The sequence below is a fragment of the Myripristis murdjan genome, chromosome 8 (assembly GCF_902150065.1).
Source record: "Myripristis murdjan chromosome 8, fMyrMur1.1, whole genome shotgun sequence".
In the NCBI taxonomy this organism is placed as follows: domain Eukaryota; kingdom Metazoa; phylum Chordata; class Actinopteri; order Holocentriformes; family Holocentridae; genus Myripristis; species Myripristis murdjan.
This window is the reverse complement of record NC_043987.1, coordinates 12046987-12068333: the sequence shown is the minus strand read 5'-3', so window position 1 is coordinate 12068333 and position 21347 is coordinate 12046987. Positions and strand designations below refer to the sequence as shown.

At 44.4% G+C, this 21347-nt stretch overlaps 3 protein-coding genes across 3 annotated transcripts in view; 2 read left to right on the top strand and 1 right to left on the bottom strand.

The window, feature by feature from the left end:
• Positions 1–1836: 1836 nt before the first annotated feature.
• LOC115364292 (volume-regulated anion channel subunit LRRC8D) lies at positions 1837–6714 on the top strand. Its single transcript, XM_030058789.1, has 5 exons — positions 1837–2199; positions 2417–3013; positions 3362–3612; positions 4301–4678; positions 5586–6714. The coding sequence occupies exons 1-5, from the start codon at positions 1837–1839 to the stop codon at positions 6712–6714; spliced, it is 2718 nt and encodes a 905-aa protein (XP_029914649.1).
• A 1200-nt stretch (positions 6715–7914) lies between these two features.
• On the top strand, positions 7915–13527 carry ddx39ab (DEAD (Asp-Glu-Ala-Asp) box polypeptide 39Ab). The gene is made up of 10 exons (XM_030057292.1): positions 7915–7964; positions 8935–9153; positions 9321–9448; positions 9902–10178; positions 10731–10849; positions 10974–11105; positions 11477–11586; positions 11819–11963; positions 12139–12286; positions 12798–13527. The coding sequence occupies exons 2-10, from the start codon at positions 8946–8948 to the stop codon at positions 12812–12814; spliced, it is 1284 nt and encodes a 427-aa protein (XP_029913152.1). The 5' UTR covers positions 7915–7964; positions 8935–8945; the 3' UTR covers positions 12815–13527.
• Positions 13528–13856: 329 nt separating this feature from the next.
• LOC115363191 (CCN family member 1) overlaps positions 13857–21347 on the bottom strand; it is an 8049-nt gene continuing 558 nt past the window's right edge. The window contains exons 2-5 of the mRNA XM_030057293.1: positions 19886–20099; positions 18706–19149; positions 17945–18123; positions 13857–16613 (exon numbers count right to left, since the gene is read on the bottom strand). Coding sequence (XP_029913153.1) covers positions 16308–16613; positions 17945–18123; positions 18706–19149; positions 19886–20099 — 1143 coding nt within the window. The 3' untranslated portion in view covers positions 13857–16307. The remainder of the gene's footprint in view (positions 16614–17944; positions 18124–18705; positions 19150–19885; positions 20100–21347) is intronic.

Below are 21347 nucleotides of genomic sequence, written 5' to 3'. Positions count from 1 at the left end.
CAGCCTCACTTGTTTATGTTTTTGTGCACATTTGACATGAAAACATTACACTGAAGAGCATTTCTACATTAAATGTAGAAATATGTGTAAACAGTCTATATAAGGTGCAGTCTTAAGTGCAATATGTGTGTATTTCTGTTTCTTTCTGAGATGCAAGTAGTGTTATTCTAAAACAAAAACATAAAAAAAAAAAAAAAAAAAAACTTCCAACGGCGACCAGACACCTTCTGGTGTCTGGAGTCGGAAGCACTGCGTTAGTGTTTTCTGTCCTCCTGTTGACACGGTTGTGTCGGCCTGCATCGTGCCGCCTGGCCGGGGGTTAGCTTCTGTTTCGGGGGAAGGAGGCTGGGCGTTCTCCCTTACTTGCTCAAGGTAAGCTAGGTTAGCCTTCTTGTGTGCGCTTTTCAAATGGACTTTTAGATTCGTGGGATTTTTCCCCTTCAGAAAAGTTCCATATATTTTATCATGTTCCACTACAAGGCACTTACTCTTGTCTGAGACAGTCATATTCAAAATAATCCCAAATAGGACTCTGGCGCTTTCTCCCTACTTTCGCCGCCATGCCGCACCTGACTGCAGTCCGGCGGATTGCTGCCTGACGTGCCTGCCATCTGCTGGCGTAAAACTGGCACAGCTTTAAAAAAAAAAAAAAAAAAAAAAAAAAAAAAAAAAAAGATGGACAGGAGATAGATGTTCCCCCAAAATACTTGGCTTGTGTATGAAAACTGATAAAGACGAAAACTAAGCAAATTTTCTCTATCGTTTTAGTTTGTTTTAGTTAGTTTTGTAAACGCACAATAGAGTTTCAGTTAGTTGTCGTTTTTTTTGCAGAGCCTTGTTTCTATTTTTATTTCAGTTTTTACAGATTTAGTTCTCTTTAACGACAGTAACCTTGGTCTGAAACGGGGCTGCTGAATTAAATTTCTCCGTGGCCGTCCTCTCCTGTCATGACAACCGTTGTTAGCCCCTGCCAACTGACGGGCTGCTTGCAAAGTTACAGCAGCTATTCACTGGAGAACCGGACGGTGCCGGAATGAAGTTGCTGCAGAGCCGCTGTGAGCTGACCAAGACGACTCCGTGTTTATTAGAGGAGGGGGCACTTGGACAGGTTGAGGAAAAGTGTGGAAAAACAGTGGCAAAACAAGTCATTTATCCAGGTAGGTGAGGGCTCATCTTTGGTTTTAAATTTAGCAGCAGTACGTTAACGAATTGGCAGGTAGACACATGAATTATGCTAGCTCAGTCTCAGGTGCTTTAATATGCCGGGAAAATGACTACTTTGTTTGGTGTTGATATATAACTACCTTGTACTTTTTTTTTTTTTTTTTTTTTTAAATCACTACTTGCCCTTCTAGTTTAAAGCAGTTCACTGAGGTTTGAAAAGGCCTAATTGGATCGTGTTGTTGTTAAATGCTTACAGAGGACAGTATCAGGTGTCAGGTGTCATCCTTCACTTAACCTCCAGTCATAAAACTCAAAGGCTAACAACATCTCATGTTTTATGTTATTATCCTAAACTGTGATGCAACAATCATGGGAGCTTATTAACGTAGAAAAGAAAGGCTTGTGTAATAGTTTAGTGGAGCTGTTGTTTACTGGCTTGAACATGAGTTTTCCTCTCATTACTTCTCTTTCTGTCTCTCTGTTTTCATCTCCCTTTCACACTCATATTCATGTCATTTGGAGAGAGGATCCTTTCTGCAGCATTGTTTGCTGATTATTTTGTGGGGAATTTGGAAAAATAGACAGGAGTAGACTCTTCCCATGTGAGCACTCAACCTTTCTACCATCTGTGAGTTCTTGTTATTACCATCCTTACAGGACCCAGAGGCAGACATGTTTTCCCTGTCAGAGCTGGTCTGTCTCAATGAGCGTCAGAGCAGGTTCGAACTGTTGAAGCCCTGGTGGGAAGTCTTCATGGACCACCTGGTGATCCTGATGCTGATGGTGTCAGTTCTGGCTGGCACTGTGCTGCTGTTGCGGGACCGGGTGGTGTGCCTCCCCCTCGACCCCAACACCACCCCCAATACCATCAGCCAAAGTTCCTCAGCTAGTGGTGATGTGGCGCTGGCCTGTAATTCTGACAAGCCATCTTCAAAGGACAGTTCCCAGGTCCCACAGGACAGCAGCCCAAATGGTTCTCCTGCGCAGGGCAGACGGACCCATCTAGACTATCAGCAGTACATGTTTGTTAGCCAGGTACTTTTTTCATGTTGATAAAATGGGTTACACCAACCTGAGTTTTGTCTGTTCTCCACTCCCTATACCACTTTAAAAGATCAGAGCAGCAATTTTAGAAACTTGTGTACCATGCATGGTGTGTTTTTGCCTCTGTTTGAGAACCAAAACCCTTTCAGTCACTGTAGTTTCCTTCAATCTGTCTGTGTAGTATCCATCTATCTGTCTATTTTTCCAGGTGTGCTACAATGAGGTTTTGCCTTGGTATTCCCGCTTCTTCCCCTACGTTGCCCTGCTGCAGTCTTTAGTGCTGCTCGCCAGCGGCTCCTTCTGGTTCCACTTCCCCCTCACCTCTGCCCGTATTGAACACTTCCTGGCCATCCTGGGAAAGTGCTGCGAGTCACCATGGACGTCCCGTGCCTTGTCCCATGCCGCCCGTCAGGAGAACATGGACAGCCAGCAAGAGGAGGAGGCGGAGAGACGACATCCCCAACCTCCTTACCTTTCAACTTCATCTATACCCCCAGTGCCATATGCAAGACATTCAAGCTTGGACTCAGGCACAGACAGCCCCCTTTTGAAGAGGTCGGAGACTGTGTGCGCCGCCAACCCTCTCCTGCCATGCCCATCTTCACTCTCCTATAATTTCTCCATGTCAGCTATGTCCTTCGCCTCTGAAGTGCACGTTCCAGTGTCCAGGCCCTCGGTGGTGCTGCATGACAGCCCGAGGCAGCTAGTCACCCTGGATCGGAGTGATGGGGAACAAGCCAGAGCACTGTTTGAGAGAGTCAGGAGGTTTCGCTCTCACTGTGAAAGCTCAGATGTCATTTACAAGGTGAGAGGTCATCTAGAACTCAACCATTCACCACATAGGTCCAACAGTCTACAGGTTTTCATTCCAAAAAATCAAAAATAACCTGCTGTGGCAATTGGAACTGTTGTTTTAGAAGGCATACAACTGTACAGTGTGATGTAAGATGCACTTTTCATTTGTTTTACTTAACGTAAAGATTAAAGTTACAGGATCAAGTTTTATAAGACTTCATTTGTAGCATATTACTTTACAATTTATGCTTGAGTAATAAAAAATAATTCAGCATTTGGAAAGGTGGTTACAAACCAATTTGTCTGACTGACTTGATTAAATTTTGGTAATCCTTTTCCCTCTCCCCCCTTGCTTCAGGTGTACTTGGCTCAAACTATATTCAAATTGCTTATGGTAATATTGATAGTGGGGTACACCATCCCTCTTCTTGGCACAATCTCCTTCACTCATATCTGTCACCCTGAGGAGCACTTTCTGGTGGGCTACAGCACCTTTGAGTGCACCCATGTTCTCGCCTCCCTACTACACAAAATGCTGGTGGCCTACTTGACCCTGCTGGGGCTGTATGGCCTGCTGAACCTATACACCCTCATCTGGATTTTACACAGGTCAGAATCCATATTGAGTGCATTTGCATCTGCATTAATCCTGTCTACATCGTACAGCATAAACTCAGATTCCAGTTATTGTCAACCTAGCTGTGTTTGCTGGGATAATGAGGCATGTCAACAACTTGTCCAGTTCAGCTGGGGTTTGTGTGGTCTGTCTAATCTGATTTCATGGTCTTAATGGGATGTTCTTTTAATTGACGCATACAGGGAGTACACAGTGCAATCTCAGTGCAATTAGTTGCATGTTGTAAATTAAATTTTTACGGTTGTTATGTCACCAAACCCCTAAGGAACATTGCAAATGATGATGCAAACCCAGTTCATGATTTTCATTGGATGGAACTCCAAAACAACCTAGTTGCATGCAACCAAATTACATGAAAAACTTTCATATATAACTTGGGCCTTAGAATGTTCTAATCGTATTCATATCCTTCTAACTAAAGCCACAATAAACTGTTGCACTTTAATGATACCCTAGTATGGGCTCGAATGTGTTACTTATTAACTACATTTATATTTAACACTACAAGCACCTAAGACAGCCCAGAAATGTATGTTTCTTTGTTACATACCAGTTCACATCAGAGTTATGCAGTACTCATGACTTAAGTCTATCAACCTTCTAATTGCATTGTCTCCTAAACATGCCCTGAATCTGTTTGCATGTGTCTGTCATTCTTAGCTCCCTGCGGCAGTATTCTTTCCATGCACTGAAGGACACATGCTCCTTGAGAGATGTACCCAACCTAAGCAACGACCTGGCCTTTCTTTTACACATGGCAGACCAGCACGACCCTTTGCTGTCCTGGCGTCTGTCTGTCTTTTTGTCGCCTGTCAGTGAGACGAGGCTGCTGGAGGAGAACCTGCAGAGACGCTGGGGACCGGAGAAGCTGCGCTCCATGACCACTGTGGACGCAGAGGGCCGGTCCAGACTGCAGCTGGTGGCCCTGCCTTGCCTGCCTCCAGCCGTCTTCACCCTCAGCCAGCTCCAAGTTCTCAAACTGGATCTCCTCACGGATGCCAAGTTCACTGCGCAGGTGGCAAATATGACCTCGCTCAGGTGAGTTGTTTGGTGTTGAATTCATGTTTTTTTTTTGTTTTTTTTTTTACATTTTTGTCGCACATACAGTAAGATCAGGGTGGGAGACTGGACTATGAATCGATCAAGCTATGGTGTGGTATGTACAGTATGTCTGTGTCAAAGATGACATTATGGCATATCACAAGCATCTCTGTTATTTGTGATATTTGATAAAACTTGGAGGACTAGCAAGACTATAGAAATTGACCAGGATCTGCAGCCCAATTATACAATGACCTCATCCTTAAAAGACAGATCAAATTTTAAACGACCCAACCCATCCTCTTCACCAGAAAGTCCAGATTTGTAATATGCCAAGAGGCAGAATTCTGCAACGCACTGTCAGGACCTCAAGGTACAACAAGTCATTTGTGCCTACAGCAATTAGGCTATATAACAACAGATAAAAAAAAAAACTTTTAAGCACTTTTCTCTGATATTTATTTATTTAGTCATACAAATTATGATTGGCTTAATGTGCTTATTTTATGTTTTATGTATTTTATGTCTGTCCTTGTCATTTTCCTGCCTTTTTTGCTCTTAATACCATAGCTGTAGCAATGGAGTGCGAAAGTTGACCAAATTAATTTCCCTTGTGGGATAATAAAGTTTAACTTAACTTAACTTAACTTAGGAATTAGGCATACTTTCATTCTGGCAATGACAAAAATAACACTGACTAGCCTGATTGGATTATTAAAGGTATCATTTTTAAAATTTGACATGCCAGGATCACTACATTGCGGGTTTCATTGACCTCCAATACCTAGTTGATATTGTTTTAAAGTATACGCATTATTGTGAAAATCTGCACTGTAAAATCTACTTCTACATTTTGTGTCTGCACGTACTAAAGTGGCTGTGCTATTGCATACCATTCCAACAGGGAGCTCCACCTCTATCACTGCACTGCCGCTGTGGATCCAGGTGCTCTGGGTGTCCTCCAGGAACGGCTGGAGACCCTCCACCTCACCTTCACACAGGCAGCAGAGATCCCTGGCTGGGTCTACTCCCTTCACAGCCTGCAAGAGCTCCACCTCTCTGGATGCCTAGGCTGTGAGAGTGGGGTGGGCCGTGGCTGGGCACTGGGCAGCCTTCGCCAGTTACGCCACCTTCGCGTGCTTGTGATTCAAAGCATGTTGCAGCGGGTCCCTGGGGAGCTGTGTGAGGTGGCAGGTAGCCTAGTGAGGCTGGAGATCCACAATGAGGGCTCCCAGATGCTTGTGTTGAGAGGCCTGAGACAGATGGCCGGCCTTACGGAGCTGCACCTTCAGGGCTGCCAACTAGAGCGCTTGCCCTCTGCCCTTTTGGCTCTGACCAACCTGCGGACACTGGACCTGCAGCATAATAACCTGAGAACCCTGGAGGAGTTGCTTAGTCTGGCACATCTCCGACGTCTTTCTTGCCTCAGACTTGCCGATAACCGTGTGCTGGCTCTGCCGGCCACTATTGGTGTACTGCAGGGCCTAGAGCTCCTGGATCTGACTAACAACCAGCTCCAGAGCCTTCCCCCAGCCCTCTTCACTCTTCACCACCTTCGCAGGCTCCTGCTGGCTGGCAACCTGTTGGAAGAGCTGCCTGCACAGGTGAAGGCGCTGCAGTTGCTCACAGAACTGGACCTCAGTGGGAACAGGCTGGAGAGACTACCCCCAGAGCTCTTCAGTAGTTGTTTGGAGCTTCGCATTTTAAATGTGTCTCTCAACTCTCTTAGTTCATTACCCACTGGGCTTGGGGCTTTAAGCCAGCTGTTCAGGCTGGACCTGCGCAGGAACTGTCTGGAGGAGCTGCCTGAGGAGTTAGTCTACTGCTCCGGCCTGTATGGAGGAGGTCTTCTGGTGGAAGACTGTCTGTTTCAGTTGTTGCCTTGTCATGTGAGGGACTGTCTGAGCCGATCTTGCCCCCCCTCTGGTAAATCTTCAGAGTTGCACTCCCGGCCAGAGTCAGGGGGAGACGGTTTTCCCTACTTCTCTGCCACACAGTGGAGATTCTCCTCCGCTATGGAATCACGCATATAGAGTGATACAAGCTAGCCAGCTGCTAACACTGTTCTGTTATGGTTCTGTTTATGGTAAAACCACCTTTTATAGTTCTGTGTTTGTATTATTTTTGTAATCAATTCTACTTTTTCTACTTTTTTATTAACCTTTTACAATGTAAGTCACATTGCACATTGAATGACTCTTGGCTTTAAATTGAAACTCTATCTTGCCTCAATGAAGTGTTTGAAGCCTTACAACACTTGTATGCCCTTCAGGTAAATTGCTTATGTTAGCCTGGAAAAAACAAACTTAAGCAAGCATAAGCAAGCAAGCAGACTGAACTAAATCTGCTGCCAAACTGAGGAGCTTTTGCTTTCATCCTATAAAGGACTTCTATTCATTCACAAAACAGCTGAGTCAGATACCAAAACAGGGTTTTTCTAAGGGAGCTGTTTTAACACTGTATGAATGACTATCTGGCTGCAGTGGATTCGGTGATGAGAGGCAGTTTTCCATTTTATCTTGAAGGCTTGAAGGCTTGAAGGCTTGGAGAGTAAGTTTAACATCTGAGTCTACACAAATGATAAAAGCTGAAGGATTTTTATGCATTTCACTGTCTCATCCATTGTAAGCAGCAGAGGAATCCAGACTCCAATGCAGAGACTTTTGTGTGCAGTCTGAGTAGCTGTGATTACACCTGGGCTTCATGCTACTGTGAAGTGTCAACAAGTACACGTTCATTTAAAGGATACCGTTTCCTCTGAGTTTTGTTTATTGTTCAACTGTATTTGTGACCAATCTACTATACTAAACATACTCATTTTGATTGAAAACAGCCCTTCAGTGTTGAAATTAAAGGAGTTAAGTTTTTAATTAAGCTTGCTTCCTTTTTCTTGTGATTTTTAAAATCAGATGAGCAAAACTTAGAATTGCAATAGCTGCGACAAAGGAAAGAAAAGCTGTCTGCATGCAACCTGTGTGTGTATGTGTGCGGGTGTGTGAGTGCGTGCGCGTGCGCGTGCAGAAGAGACAGAGTACGTACGAGTCAACATTTTCAATCTGTTGTGTTGATATATCCCGCTTCTTTCAGTCGGGGTTAACCTGGCTAATGATTGGCATGTCGTCTGCCCAACCACGAGTTGTCCAAGGTGATTGACGTCCATATCCACCAATGGAATGAATGTATTCATCGGGGGCGGTATTTCCGTTTCATCACATAAACCAAAGTGAGGCCTCCCATGCGGTTTCGAGTGGAGTCTTGCTGTGGCGGAGTGGTAATATCGTGAGGTACGTTGAGAATGCAATATAAAGCTACAAAGTGATCAATCAGCTTATAAAACGATTGTTTCGATAATAGCGGTAGGGCAGATTTCTTGAGTTATGAGTTTGCTTTGATAGACGAAGTCCGTTGTTTGTATGTGGTTAGCGTAGATGTTGCTGCGTTAGCTAGCTAACGTTAGCGGGTTAGCCTGGCTCTTTTGATAGCCATGCTAATTGTTACCTTAGCTAGCTAGCCGACCCAACAGTCTCGTGTTTATGAATGTTTAGCTAATGTACGTTTTCTGACTACTTCCTAGTGTAATTTAGATAAGTAATATGCGTTTCTGTGCTCATGTGGTTCAGCATAGTGTTCAGCTAACGTTATTAGCTAGCCACGTTAGCGATTGTTATGCAACATAGCTAGCATAACTCAGGTAGAGAGGGGCTAAGAGGCTAACCCGGCTGTTTAACCTAGTAGTGTCTGCTAAGCTCCCTACATCGGCTTGACGAGATGAGTCTCTAAGATGTGCGTGTGTCCGTCCCACAGAAGACAGTTCTGTATCTAAAATTCACTGCACCTTGTTTAACGTTATTTCTGTTTTTTTTTTTTTTTTTTTTGGTTAGTCGATGGCTAACTCACCCGGTAGTGTATATGCTTTACAATGGAGTGATTACCCATAGTCACCATCATACTTCTAACGTTGAGGATATGAAGCACCATACAGTTCTTTTAGTTATCATATGTAGAAAGGGACCATTCTTAATTTTCCTACTCCTACAGTAATTAGTTGAGGAAGTTTAATGAAGTCTGGTGAAACTTAGTGCAGATAATCAGAATCAGAAATCCTTTATTGATCCCCAAGGGGAAACTGGATAAGTGTGTTTTGCCAGCTGTTTCCCATGTGAATCCTGTCGGGAGGAGCTTCTGCCCTGGCAATCGTCAACTGCTGAAGACAAAAACATGCCGGCATCTCAACGAGTTGTATTCTGTATTCCAGACAGACAGAATGGCTGAGAACGACGTTGAAAACGAGCTGCTCGACTATGAAGAAGACGAGGAGCCTCAGGGAGCCCCCGAGAGCGCAACCCCTGCAGGCAAGAAGGAGGTGAAGGGTTCCTATGTCTCCATCCACAGCTCTGGCTTCAGAGATTTCCTGCTCAAACCAGAACTGCTTCGTGCCATTGTCGACTGTGGCTTTGAACATCCATCTGAAGGTGAGGGTTGTTTCTGAATCATTTGACTGTGATATTTTTGTTTTGTGAAATGAGTACATCTCCCAGCCTAGGGAAAGTCCTTAACAGTGTTGCCACAACAGCAACAATGTTAAGGACTTGCTGCTCACAAGCAGTATAAGTATCACAATTCTATTTTTTTCCTACAGTCCAGCATGAATGCATCCCCCAGGCCATCCTGGGTATGGACATCCTGTGCCAAGCCAAATCTGGTATGGGCAAGACGGCTGTGTTTGTGCTGGCCACACTGCAGCAGATTGAGCCTGTTGATGGACAGGTTAGTACACATAACTCAGTGCACAACAGCTATGTATTAAATAGTCAAGAAAACTGCTTTCATGTCTGTTGCTATACAGCCCTGGCAACTGCTCCACACAAAGAGAACAAAGCATACGTCAGTTGAACTCTGTCAAAAACTTGTTAAACCTAACTAATTCCTGACCAAATCGTTTTTGGAAAACCTTTATTCAGTTGAGTCACTTTCTATTTGTTTGCATGGCATTTAAACACTATCTCTTAAAACAAAATTCTTTAAAAGAAGAAAAGGCCTTATGTATTATCACCCTTGCAGCTCCTTTTTTTAGACACAGGAAGCAAGTCACCTCACATGATATAAAGAAGTTACATGAATAACAAGCGGCAGTCAGTTTATAGAGCAAATCATGCTTTCAGTGGGTGCATTGTTTGTTTGTTACAATCAGATGACCAGGGAAACTGTCTCTTCCCCCAGGTGTCCGTATTAGTCATGTGCCACACACGAGAGTTGGCTTTCCAGATCAGTAAAGAGTATGAGCGGTTCTCCAAGTACATGCCCACTGTCAAGGCAGCAGTATTTTTTGGTGGCCTGGCCATCAAGAAGGATGAGGAGGTATTGAAGAAGAACTGCCCACACATCGTTGTTGGAACACCAGGCCGCATCCTCGCCCTCATCCGGAACAAGACCCTCAACCTGAAGAACGTCAAGCACTTTGTCCTGGATGAGTGTGACAAGATGTTGGAGCAGCTAGGTGCACTAGATTCTCTTTGATATTCCTGGTTGTCTGCTTATTTATGCAAACATGGCTATAATTTAATGTATTGACTTTCTGTTCCATCCACCCCCTGTCTCAAACAATATTTGCCGCCAGTCAGTATTCATTTATTTAGAGCTGTGGTATAAGCCTATATGTGTAATCCCACTTTGTATTACAGGCTGAAAGTTCATGTAAGAAGATTTCTTGAGCCAAAGTAATCTTCCTGTGTAGCACTAGAAAAACATGGAAATGAATTTATTATTTCCAGGTTTTGCTGTTGAACAGAGTCCCCTTTTTAAGCCTGAAGCTTATGTTGCTGTTGTTTTTTTTTGTTTGTTTTTTTTTAAGCATATTATTTATTTTTAATATTCTTTATTGATAGAATGATATGACTGAATTGGTGGTCAGCAGAAATAACATTGAATACCAAGAAAAATCTCCCAGTTCAGCCATGATATTTAGATCTATAAAAAGTATGGAGTTTTGAAAATAGAAAATGTGCACGAAAACCCATCTGAACTTGTATTGTCTCCTCCTGTGTGGCAGACATGAGACGTGATGTACAGGATATCTTCAGGCTCACACCCCACGAGAAGCAGTGTATGATGTTCAGTGCTACCCTGAGCAAGGAAATCCGACCAGTCTGCCGCAAATTCATGCAGGATGTGAGTAAAGAGTTACTGAATTATTTGGTCTCTGAAGCTTGAAAACATACAAGTATCATGTAAAGGTCCTACCTCTTACTTTTACTCTTGTCAAATTTACTAAACCCACTCTGATCTCTTGTAGCCCATGGAAGTATTTGTGGACGACGAGACCAAACTTACACTCCACGGCTTACAACAGTACTACTGCAAGTTGAAGGACAGCGAGAAGAACCGCAAGCTCTTCGACCTGCTTGATGTCTTGGAGTTCAACCAGGTAAGCTTAACAGAGCAGTTATATTAATGTTTTCTGTCTGCCATAATCTGTTTTTGATAGATTATTTTTGATTTAATTGACTGTTTTATTTGAGCTAGTAACTGCTCAACACAGTCTTCAATTTTTTGCCCCTTTTTTTGCTTTTGGGAGCTTTGTCTTTCTTGATATGATGGTTCAGGTCAGGGATGTTTTATTTATTTATTTATTTATTTTTAAACTCTTAGGCTGTAAAGTCCATTGAGGTTGTAAACCATAAGGGATAAAAAATAATTCTGAACTTGAGCACTCAGGATACTCATCTGAGTGTGTTCTCAGTTAGTGAAACATGCAACCCTGGCAGCAGTACTGTAATGTGTCCTCTCTGCCTCTAGGTGGTGATCTTTGTCAAGTCAGTCCAGCGCTGCGTGGCTCTGTCCCAGCTGCTGGTGGAACAGAATTTCCCTGCCATCGCCATACACAGGGGAATGGCTCAGGAAGAGAGGTGAGTCTTGCATTCACACATTTTCCTCTGGCATACCAACACATGCATACCTGCCCTCATAAACACATACTCCATTGAGCTCCAAATGCTAAATATGTTTATGGAGCATGAGGCCTCATCAGTTAACTCAACACATCATTGCCTTCAAAGGGGATCCAGTCCAGCAATGCCCCCACAGCAGCTGTGTCGATAATCTCTCCCTGTCGCTCTCTGGCTCCCGCTTGCCCCACAGGCTGTCTCGTTATCAGCAGTTCAAGGACTTCCAAAGACGAATCTTGGTGGCCACCAACCTCTTTGGCCGAGGGATGGACATCGAGCGGGTCAATATTGTCTTCAACTACGACATGCCAGAAGATTCTGACACCTATTTGCACAGGGTGAGGACTGCAGAGGGGAAACAGCACCTGTTCTTCTTTTTACACCTGCTTCTTCTGTCATTAATCATTGTTAAGCATTGCAATGTTCCAAGAAATTAGATTTCCAGTGTTTTTTTTTTTTTTTGTTTGTTTGTTTTTTAATTACACCCACTTTTTGTCTCCTCTCCACCCACAGGTCGCCCGTGCTGGTAGGTTTGGGACCAAAGGCCTGGCCGTAACCTTCGTGTCAGACGAGACCGACGCCAAGACCCTGAACGATGTGCAGGACCGCTTTGAAGTCAATGTGGCCGAGCTTCCAGATGAGATTGACATCTCAACCTACAGTAAGTCCTTCAGTTGTGAATATCTGCTGAAATCCACTGGTTCTTTTTGTCCTGATTGATTCTGCTTGGCCACACAGCATGTCTAACTCCAGAGTTCATGTTTGATGGGCTTTAGGAGGACTTGTTGGCATGAATTTAAGGTGGATTAACGAGGTTTAAAGCTACTTTGTTATCATAACAACACTGCAATTTCCATGTTCTCCTTTCTGAGTATCCCATCACTGCTAATTGCTTGTACTCTGTGTACTGTTTGGCCCATAAGGCCAGTGGGACCTTGTCCACTTGCGATGGCTCTCGAGATAATAAGCTGCTGTAATAACTCTTGGAGAAATCTTGGCATCATATGACAGGAATTGATAGTGCCATGTAACTGTATAGGTCTCAGCAGATGGAAACTGCCCTTACACACTAAACCTATTGGTGATAAGTTGGTATGCTCAGCTGTTACTCAAAGTGATGGCTGTGATCTCATAAATGCCTGACTCATGTCTCTCTCTTTCTGACCGTTTAGTTGAGCAGTCCAGATGAGTTCTCAAGCCAAGCAGAAGTCTCCTCTCCGTGGATCTCCTCGTCATCTTGTATTTGGAAGCAAACCCACTTCACTGTTTATTTCAAAGCTCTGCTCCATAACTGTGTCCACCAAACGTTTTTATTTTAATGTCTATTGAGGGGGTGAGGTGAGGGTCGTCTGATTTTAATTTCTCTTTTACCGTGGTTTGTTTTTGCTCAGTGAAATTAAAACTTTTTATAAAACGCCAGTTGACCGTTTTGGTCTCTTGTAAGGATATTGTCTTCTTGATCGTTGTTCACATTTATAAGGATCTACAAGTAAAGCTTCTGGAATATGTGCAGAGAAGTAGTTCAGAGGAACTTGTAAAACAGATTTTGTTTCTCTTTGCAAACAAGGAGTCAAATCATGTTCAGACTAGTGTTTTTTTTTCTCTCTCTCTCTGTTTTCTTCAGTTGTAGATTTTTTTTGTAATCCCCCTTGGTAATAAGTGGTCATGCAGTCATAGTTCCAGTAGGGAAAAGATTTTAAGTGACACGGCAGCTGTTTTTTGTCTTTTGCCACTAATCGAATACTTAAAAGCAATCTCAAAGAGAACCGATGATAAATCTGTATAGTGTCACTGGACGTAGGTCTGCTGTTCACTGTGTAATCATTTTACTGATGCCCCATTTGTAACTCTGAAGGCCATGAAGTGGTTTTGATCTTGTTTTGAAATAAAACTACAAGCAAAGCCACAGTGTTGTTTATAATAGATTCCCTTGTTAGAAGCATAAGTAAGGTGCAACTGAGTGCCAAGAGGTTTCAAATATTTTCAAGTGTCAGATGCCCAAATTGACTTTCTTTAAGCTGCAGACTGCCATTTGAAGTGACTTGGCTCCATAGGGTCCCTGGTTTGACCTTTCTGATTGAGTGTGTATAAATAAATAGCTTGGATGTCATACTTAAACAGTTGAAGGTGGTGAGACTAAGACAGTTATAATAAAGAACTGCAGTTCCTCATTGTACTGAGGACCTCTGGATATCCCTGACCTCACTTTGAAAACCACTGCCTTATGTAATTTCTTGACACCAGGTGTAGGAGTGAAACAAATTCTTTATTCAGAAGGCAGAATGATGAAATCATTTGAGAATCATATGGTTTGACAACCAGATTTGAAGTCCAGACTTGCGGTGCTGTTTGGTTTTAAGCAGGTGATGTAAAAATGCATGACTTAATTACAGATGGCATCAGAAATTTGTACACTAATGGACATAAATGGTCACCATCATGCTCTCAATATGGCACTTAATGCTCACAAAAAGTCTGAACACAAGCTCAGTGCTAGCTATACGTGGACTAGTTCAGTATTACTCAGTAAATGGATTGGCCCTTATACAGCAGATAAAACTCTAAACACAAAATAACAAGGCTTCTGTACATAGCTGCTCTATAGTGTCTTGTAACAATACTACAGACATTTTACCAAAACCACAGCATCTACATAGGCAAATAGGCAATGGCGACATAGTAAACAGTTATCATTAACACATTTTTCTTCTTTTTCTAAAAGGGTAAAGCCCCAGAAAAAGGTTGTGAGGTTTGGAAGCAGCAGTTTCCTAGCTAAGAAAGCCTATTGTGGCAAAGTTTGAAGAAAATGTTTTCATTTCATAGAAAAACAACAACAAAAAAAACCTTTAAACCCTATCATTTATGGCACGAGAGAACAAAAAAAAAAATCTTGAAATGTAAAAATGGCACTTAAAATACTTTTGCATCACCATTGAAAACCTTTCACTCAGTAAAAGAGATAAAATAAGTTTTTAAGGATTTGTCAATGCATCTCCATGTAGAGATGAGGTTATGAATAAAGGCTGCTCTAAGGTGCATGAATTTGAACCCAAATCCCAGAACGGAAGATGCTTGGGTTCTTCAGTCATAGAAAAAGGGTCTAGGTCACACCAGCTATTGATTAATTATAAAGAATTCCTCTCCTTCAAACATGCTGGTACACATGAGGAGCTATAACAGGCCACTGTTCTGTGTCCTTAGAAAGAAGGCCATTAATGACCTCTGTGGTAGGAACTCCACCCCTGACCCAGTCCTCTGCAAGCTCTCCCCCGTCCCTTTTAAATGACGGTGATGTCATCGACAACACAGCCGTCGACGGCGCTGCTCAGAAATAGACACCACATAAACATGAATAGACATAAGTGAGAGTTTTGTTTCAGTGAGTTAGCATGCATCAGCTGCTGCTAGATTACAGGCCAGATTGGGTACCAGGAACAGTTCCACCCGCGAGTCACAAATTACATGTTTACCTCAGCACACAGTTTTCCAAATTTTATTTTTATAGCAAACCAGAGACTTTCTGATTTTCTCTCGCTACCCCGTCAGAGTCAGGATTGTAATTTGCACAGAATTAGCCGGTCGACTTCTCGACGCCAGAATCCCAGGCTTGTTCTTCTGGTGCTTGGTAAATGTCTCACTTTTTTGTGGAGTCAAAGCAGGGGATGAGTCCAGCTGTGCAAACAACCTCTGACATTTTACCCACTACCGCATACAAAGCCTCAACCCGCCAGGTTCAAGTCTGTCCTTTTCCGATACATCACGCCTTTTCTCTTCTCCCCCAAAGCTGCTGCTTTCATTATCCATCATTGGATGTGGCTGTCTGACTACTGTGACCTCTGATATGACCCGAGGGTCAAGCCCCATGGGAGTTCTCCTCTCCGTCTCATTGCTGACAGCTCTAAGCTGTTTTGTCCCTTTCCAATCCCCATCCAGCCACACTGCTGCCTCAAACATAGCGGCACCATCTCTCCTGTTGGCAGCCACTCCATTATCAATAAATACTAATGAATAAATACCATTAGAAGAAACAACCCCTCCCCTTTGGTCAGAACATCTGAGAGATGCTCCTCCATCTTCTTCTATCACCTCTCCACTCATCTCTGTCAAGTCTTCTCCATGAGTCTTCCTTTGGTTTATCAATGCTCAAATAATGGAGAGTAAACGGAAGGATGATTCCAGTTGGTTTCATTTCTGACTCCAAATCATCAGACCAGCTCTCAATTAGCCAGTCGGACCTTTTACTTTGATGTGGATCCACACCATCAACAAATGAAATCAACAAGAGTGATGTTTGTTTGTATCAGCTCTCTCTCTCTCTCTCCATTGTCCCCACCGAATTCAGTCAGTGTTCAGAGTTCAGGGACATATGGTGTATGGCAGCAACATGGCAGCTGGCTGCGACAGATCCATGTTTTTTTCCATAAATGTACTGTAGAAACAGTTATCTACACTAAAGCAGGGGCTGGTCACTTCTCTCTGTCCGGGTTGTAGATACACCTGTCTGATTTCTTCTCACCATTCCCCTCAAATAATTCTCCAGGAAGGGTGTTGTTGACGTGTGCACCTTGCTCGTGTCTACTCGTAGATACACTAAGGACAGCTATTCTATGATGGGGTTGGCTAGGGGGATAGTTAATGTCTTTGGGAGTATGTGAGGGAATGTAGGCTGGGGGAGGGCGCCACTAGTCGATGAACTTGTGCGTGTCCCCGTACAGCCATCGCTGCGGAGGCATCGCAGCCTCGTTGAGATGGTTGCACTCATCGCTGCACTTGCAAGACTGGATGAACATCACGGACCTCTCGAAGCGCTCGCCGTCGGGGCAGGCAAAGGTCACGGTGGCGGTCCGTGTGCGACGGGGTGAGCAGCAGCGGCCATCCCGGCATACGCCGCAGTAGTTGGGCCTGTAGAGACGGGTGCTCCTGCAGCCAGCGTAGGACAGACGGTGAGGCTCGGGAGCCTTATGGGTACGAGAGCACTTCCTTCCTTTCTGCGGAGGGAGAAAGAAGCAGGGTGAATTCACCTTTTGTCTCTTTTCAGTTTTGCCTTTTGGCATTGTGATACCACACACTTCTCTACAAGGAAGTAGCGTAGGGAGGAACCACCTCCCCAGAGAAAAGTTCAATAGGTCTTTTCCTTGGAATCAGGAACTAGAAATGCAACACCACACATCTGCATAAAATAACTTGTTACTGTAGCACTGAGCCATGGAAAACACAGTTAATGTGGTCTGTGCAGAGAGAGAAAAAAAACCCAGTAAAGGTCAGAACAACAGATGAGAGTTAGAGAGAAGTGCACGCCAACAGCGGTTATGGATTGACATTGATACACATTAACACCCACGACAGCTCAGCAAACATTGGGAGAGCACAGTGAAACAGGTGCATAACAGCCCATCAGCCTCATAAGTGGATGGTAGAGACAGGCAGAATGTTTGCGAGGGTGTTACATGAAATTTGAGAAAGCAATGGAGTGAGCAAATCAAGTGCTCTTCACATCGCACAGCACGAAGCCATTAACGGCTGCGCTCAGTCACAGCAGCCCAGGTTCAGTGTGGGAGAAGTTCACAAGGACAAGAACCGGACAAGATGCACCAACTCCAAATCCAGCCCCCACAGTCAAAGGAAAAAAAATTTTCACCTAACTGAAGAGTTCTTGGGTTTATGTCTGAGTTAACACTTTACAATACTATTTCTATTGTGTTATGTTAGAGGACAGCCAACTTCAATCTGGCCATTTTCTATACTCACTTATTATTTATATTACTTATAATTTAATATTTTATTAAATTATTTTCAACTATTTAAAATCAAAATCGGGGCACCAGGCTATGATATTAAAAAAAAAAAAAAAAAAAAACGTTGCCAACCACTTACTTTAAAGACTATTTATAGACTATTTTGGTGCGTGTAAAAAAAAAAAATGAAAAACCACACTCATCACCATTAATCCTGTGACATTTCAGCTTTAAATCACTGACTAATTACGTTCCAATGATTTATACTGGGACAAAAATGAATTTAGCACCAAGTTACCCGGGGGGAAACCTGGACTAAATCCGCTCTGTCGTCATCCTGCTGCAGATGTTTGCCCACACAGCAACAGAACCGCGAATAGACAGAATGGACCAGAAAGGGATCCAAGGGCGAGGCAGTGAATGAATGCCATGATATTAATATAGATGTGACCCCTCTTGAGTGCAGCTCTTTCCTGAATCTATTTGGCACGGTCGCTGAACAGCATGGTTGGGGGTCATTAGAGCAAACACTGCAATCTATCCCCCCTAGAGGAATTTCTGCACTTGGTACTTCACTTCCTTACCTTGATAGGGATAGACATGGAGCTACAGGGCCGGATGTTGCAGAGGCGGGTCTCCTTCACCAGCTTACATTGGGCATTGTCATTGGTAACACGAGAAGACACACCCATCCCACAGCTCCGAGAACACTGGGACCAGGAAGTGGTCTGAACCACACACTGATCTCCCACCTGCCTCCATGCTACAGCGAGAGAGAGAGGGAGAGGGAGACGTGGGGGGTTATGAGGGTGTAAGAGAGAGACAGACAACGAGGTGGCAAAAGAATGTGTGAGGGAGAAAGACAATGGAGAATGCAAAATAGGGAGAGTCAGAGACAGAGAGGCCAAATGGACAAAAGTGAAATCAGGGGGGAAAGGGCCAGCAGGAGAGAGGGGAAAGGAGAGTTTGAGAGAGAGAGACACGTAAAGCACACTAGCCTCATTCACTGAACAGGCAACACTGACGCATAGAGAGGGTGATTACAGAGAGGGGAAAGCTGGGTGACAGAGGTATGTGCTGTGTGAGAGCAGTGTGTGTGTGTGTATGTATGTGTGTGAGAGAGAGTGCACCTCTGGTGTACAAGGAGCCAGTGGAAAACAAGCCTCGCATAAATGCTGACACACACACACACATATACACAAATGCAAAGGGAAAGGCTAGGGCAGCTCACAGTGGGGCCGTTTGTGCTTCGGGGGCTCAAAAGGCTAAAACACAAACATGACACTTTACTGTGCAGCAAAAACAGACAGACACCCTGAGGCAACACCGCAGTGCCCTGTCTTACCCGCCAGGTGCTTGTGTCCACGTGGCTTGTCCCACTTCCGCCCCACATCCACCAGCTCGTTGCCCAGAGTGTGCTTCTCCTTCTTGGGTTTGTAGGGGTACGGCTTTGGGTAAGGCTTCGGATAAGGCTTTGGGTACGGGTAGGCCGGGTGGTAGGGCATGAAGGGGTAGGGAGGGTAGGCGGGAGGCTGGGGGCGACGATGCACCGGGGGCACGACCGTGGTGCCCTTGTGGCAGTCGATGCTGAGGCAGCACTGGCCGGGCACCTTGACCAGCCGCGGGGCAGGGCAGGCGGGCGACGCCAGGGGAATGTGGCTGGGGCAAAGGGGCACACAGCCCACTGCCCCGTCAATGCAGGTGCACTGGTGCTTGCAGCCAGCGCGGAAATTCTCGCCATTTTGATAAATTCGCCCATTGTATTCACAAGAGCGGCCCTCTGCCTTTGCTGTAAGGAAGAGAAAACACAGGTTGATCAAAATAATATCTGGATAACTGGTAATTGCAGAACATTGTCCTACAGTGCCTTCAATCATTCTTTACCCAAAAGAAATACCTGGGTAACACCATCAATCTCATCAAAAACAGATTACACATATTGATTTGGTGAAATTGTTGACAACTACAATTAGAGGAAGAATGAAGCTCAAGTATGGGATAGTGAAATGAGGATAAAGGTAGAGAAAGAGAGAGGAAGAGACACACTATCCCCAGTTTTATGAAGGAGGCTCTATTCTTAGACCAGAGAGGAATTTTGACTTGTTTACAATGTCCTTCCCCTTCAGTCCCTCAGTGGGACTCCCCATAGAACACCCCGAACCCCTCCTTTATATAGAAACACCCCCAAATAAACACACATATAAAAATACCAGCCTGTGTGTGCATGTGTGTGTGTGTGTTTCATGCGACTGTTTGTGTACACACTGAACTACTTATATAAATCTGAGAGTTGGCCAGCTTTCAGTCACAGCTCATGAAGGTGCTCTGTCTTTGAAACATGGCACCAGCTTCAAACCTCAAGCCCCTATCAAAGAGAAACTGCAGTCATTTGGCTCAGAAGCCCGACTCCCCACCCTAAAGTTACACATTCCCTCACTCAACCCCGATCTAAATCCCAAACACTGTGCCACCCGACCAGTTTTTTTTTTTTTTTAACCCTTGCCTACAACTTCTTTACTACTTACCCCTGCAGATGCCATGGGTGCGGCCGACATCATTTCCATAGTTGCACTCCAGGCCTTTGTGGTGGTCGCAGGGCCGCCCTTCGTGGCAGTCCTGGTTGAGCTGGGCGGCGCACACCTTGCAGCAGCCGCAGCCATCCGGGACTGAGCTGACCCCCGGGGGACAGGATGGGGGTCCGGCTGGACACTCGCACACTATGGGGCAGCCAGCACTCACCTGTTGGATGGGACATGTGATTGCATTGTGGAATGGATTTAAATTGATCTCTATGTTTCCAGGTGTATTACTTGCAAATATAATTTGAATGTTGCAAAAGCCACTTCATACAATGTACTTTACAAGTGGAGGAGTTTGGGGGTGGGGGGGTTACATTGGCACCCAACAGGACAATAGTTGGAGTCATGTTACACAGATCACAGAAATTCCTCAAAGTGTGTGTGGCTAAAATATTCAGTGAATACCCAGCACTGTCCCAAGCCCCAAAGGGATATCTGTAACCCTCTGTCGCCTTCCGCTTGGCATTCGCCAGGCGAGCAGGGATGAAAGAGATGTTCTCTGACCCCCACGCTACCCTCCCCACCCCCACATCTTTTGTTTCCCACACCCTCTGTCCTCAAGCACACACACACACACACACACACACACACACACACACACACACACACACACACACACACACACACACACACACACATACACCAGAGCCACTCTAACAACTCAATGCTTCAGCAGGTACTGAGATCATAAGGGGACTCTCATCCCGCCTGTCCACAGTCAAATCACCCAAAGGGATCCCTTCCAGGCTCTGTGAACCCCGGCCAGACTAGGGGAGGCAGAAGGGAGGTCTAAATTGTTTCCGCACAGCGAGCTTTATCTATTTTCAGGCCTGAATGTGTGTTACTTTTCATGATCCCTCCATGGCACCGGTCCTGGTGTGAAAATGCGGATTAGAGGCCAGTAAAAGGCAGATCCCTTAAATTCAATTTTTACCCAGGGAATGGAGCAATGCCCCTCTGTCTGGCTGTGCATGCTGTGGTGGGTATTGGGTGGGTATCAGAGCCGGATATGACAGCACATAAGACAGTGACAATACCATTCTATTTTTACCATTAAAAGGTGGGTACGACATGGCACTTGAAACCTCTAACCAAAGTCACTACAATATTCTTGCACAGAGGCAGCCTATGATGTGTCTGTGGCAGTCAGTGGCGAGTTTGTAGTATAAGTATTTTTACCTCCTATGTTATTACTGCAGGATAATATTACCCCATAAAGTGTAATTCTTCACCCATAGTATCTATGTGATATTTAAAAAGTTTTGCAATGACATTTGCAAGGTATCCTTTTACATATTTATTACAGGGCTACTGTAGTTTGTAAGGGTCAAGCAGGAAACCACAGGCTATAATCCGAGATGCTTGGGTCTGACTGAATCAAAGAGAGGGTGGAGTGGGGCGGAAAGTT

What these genes read in the sequence shown, in the direction of transcription:
- LOC115364292 (XM_030058789.1), top strand. Translation starts at nt 1,837, where the DNA reads ATGTTTTCCCTGTCAGAGCTGGTCTGTCTCAATGAGCGTCAGAGCAGG. An exon ending in GCTCAGATGTCATTTACAAG is followed by an intron (nt 3,014 to 3,361) that starts GTGAGAGGTCAT and finishes CCCTTGCTTCAG; the next exon opens with GTGTACTTGGCTCAAACTAT. An exon ending in GCAAATATGACCTCGCTCAG is followed by an intron (nt 4,679 to 5,585) that starts GTGAGTTGTTTG and finishes CCATTCCAACAG; the next exon opens with GGAGCTCCACCTCTATCACT.
- ddx39ab (XM_030057292.1), top strand. Translation starts at nt 8,946, where the DNA reads ATGGCTGAGAACGACGTTGAAAACGAGCTGCTCGACTATGAAGAAGAC. An exon ending in GCCGCAAATTCATGCAGGAT is followed by an intron (nt 10,850 to 10,973) that starts GTGAGTAAAGAG and finishes GATCTCTTGTAG; the next exon opens with CCCATGGAAGTATTTGTGGA. An exon ending in ATGTCTTGGAGTTCAACCAG is followed by an intron (nt 11,106 to 11,476) that starts GTAAGCTTAACA and finishes CTCTGCCTCTAG; the next exon opens with GTGGTGATCTTTGTCAAGTC.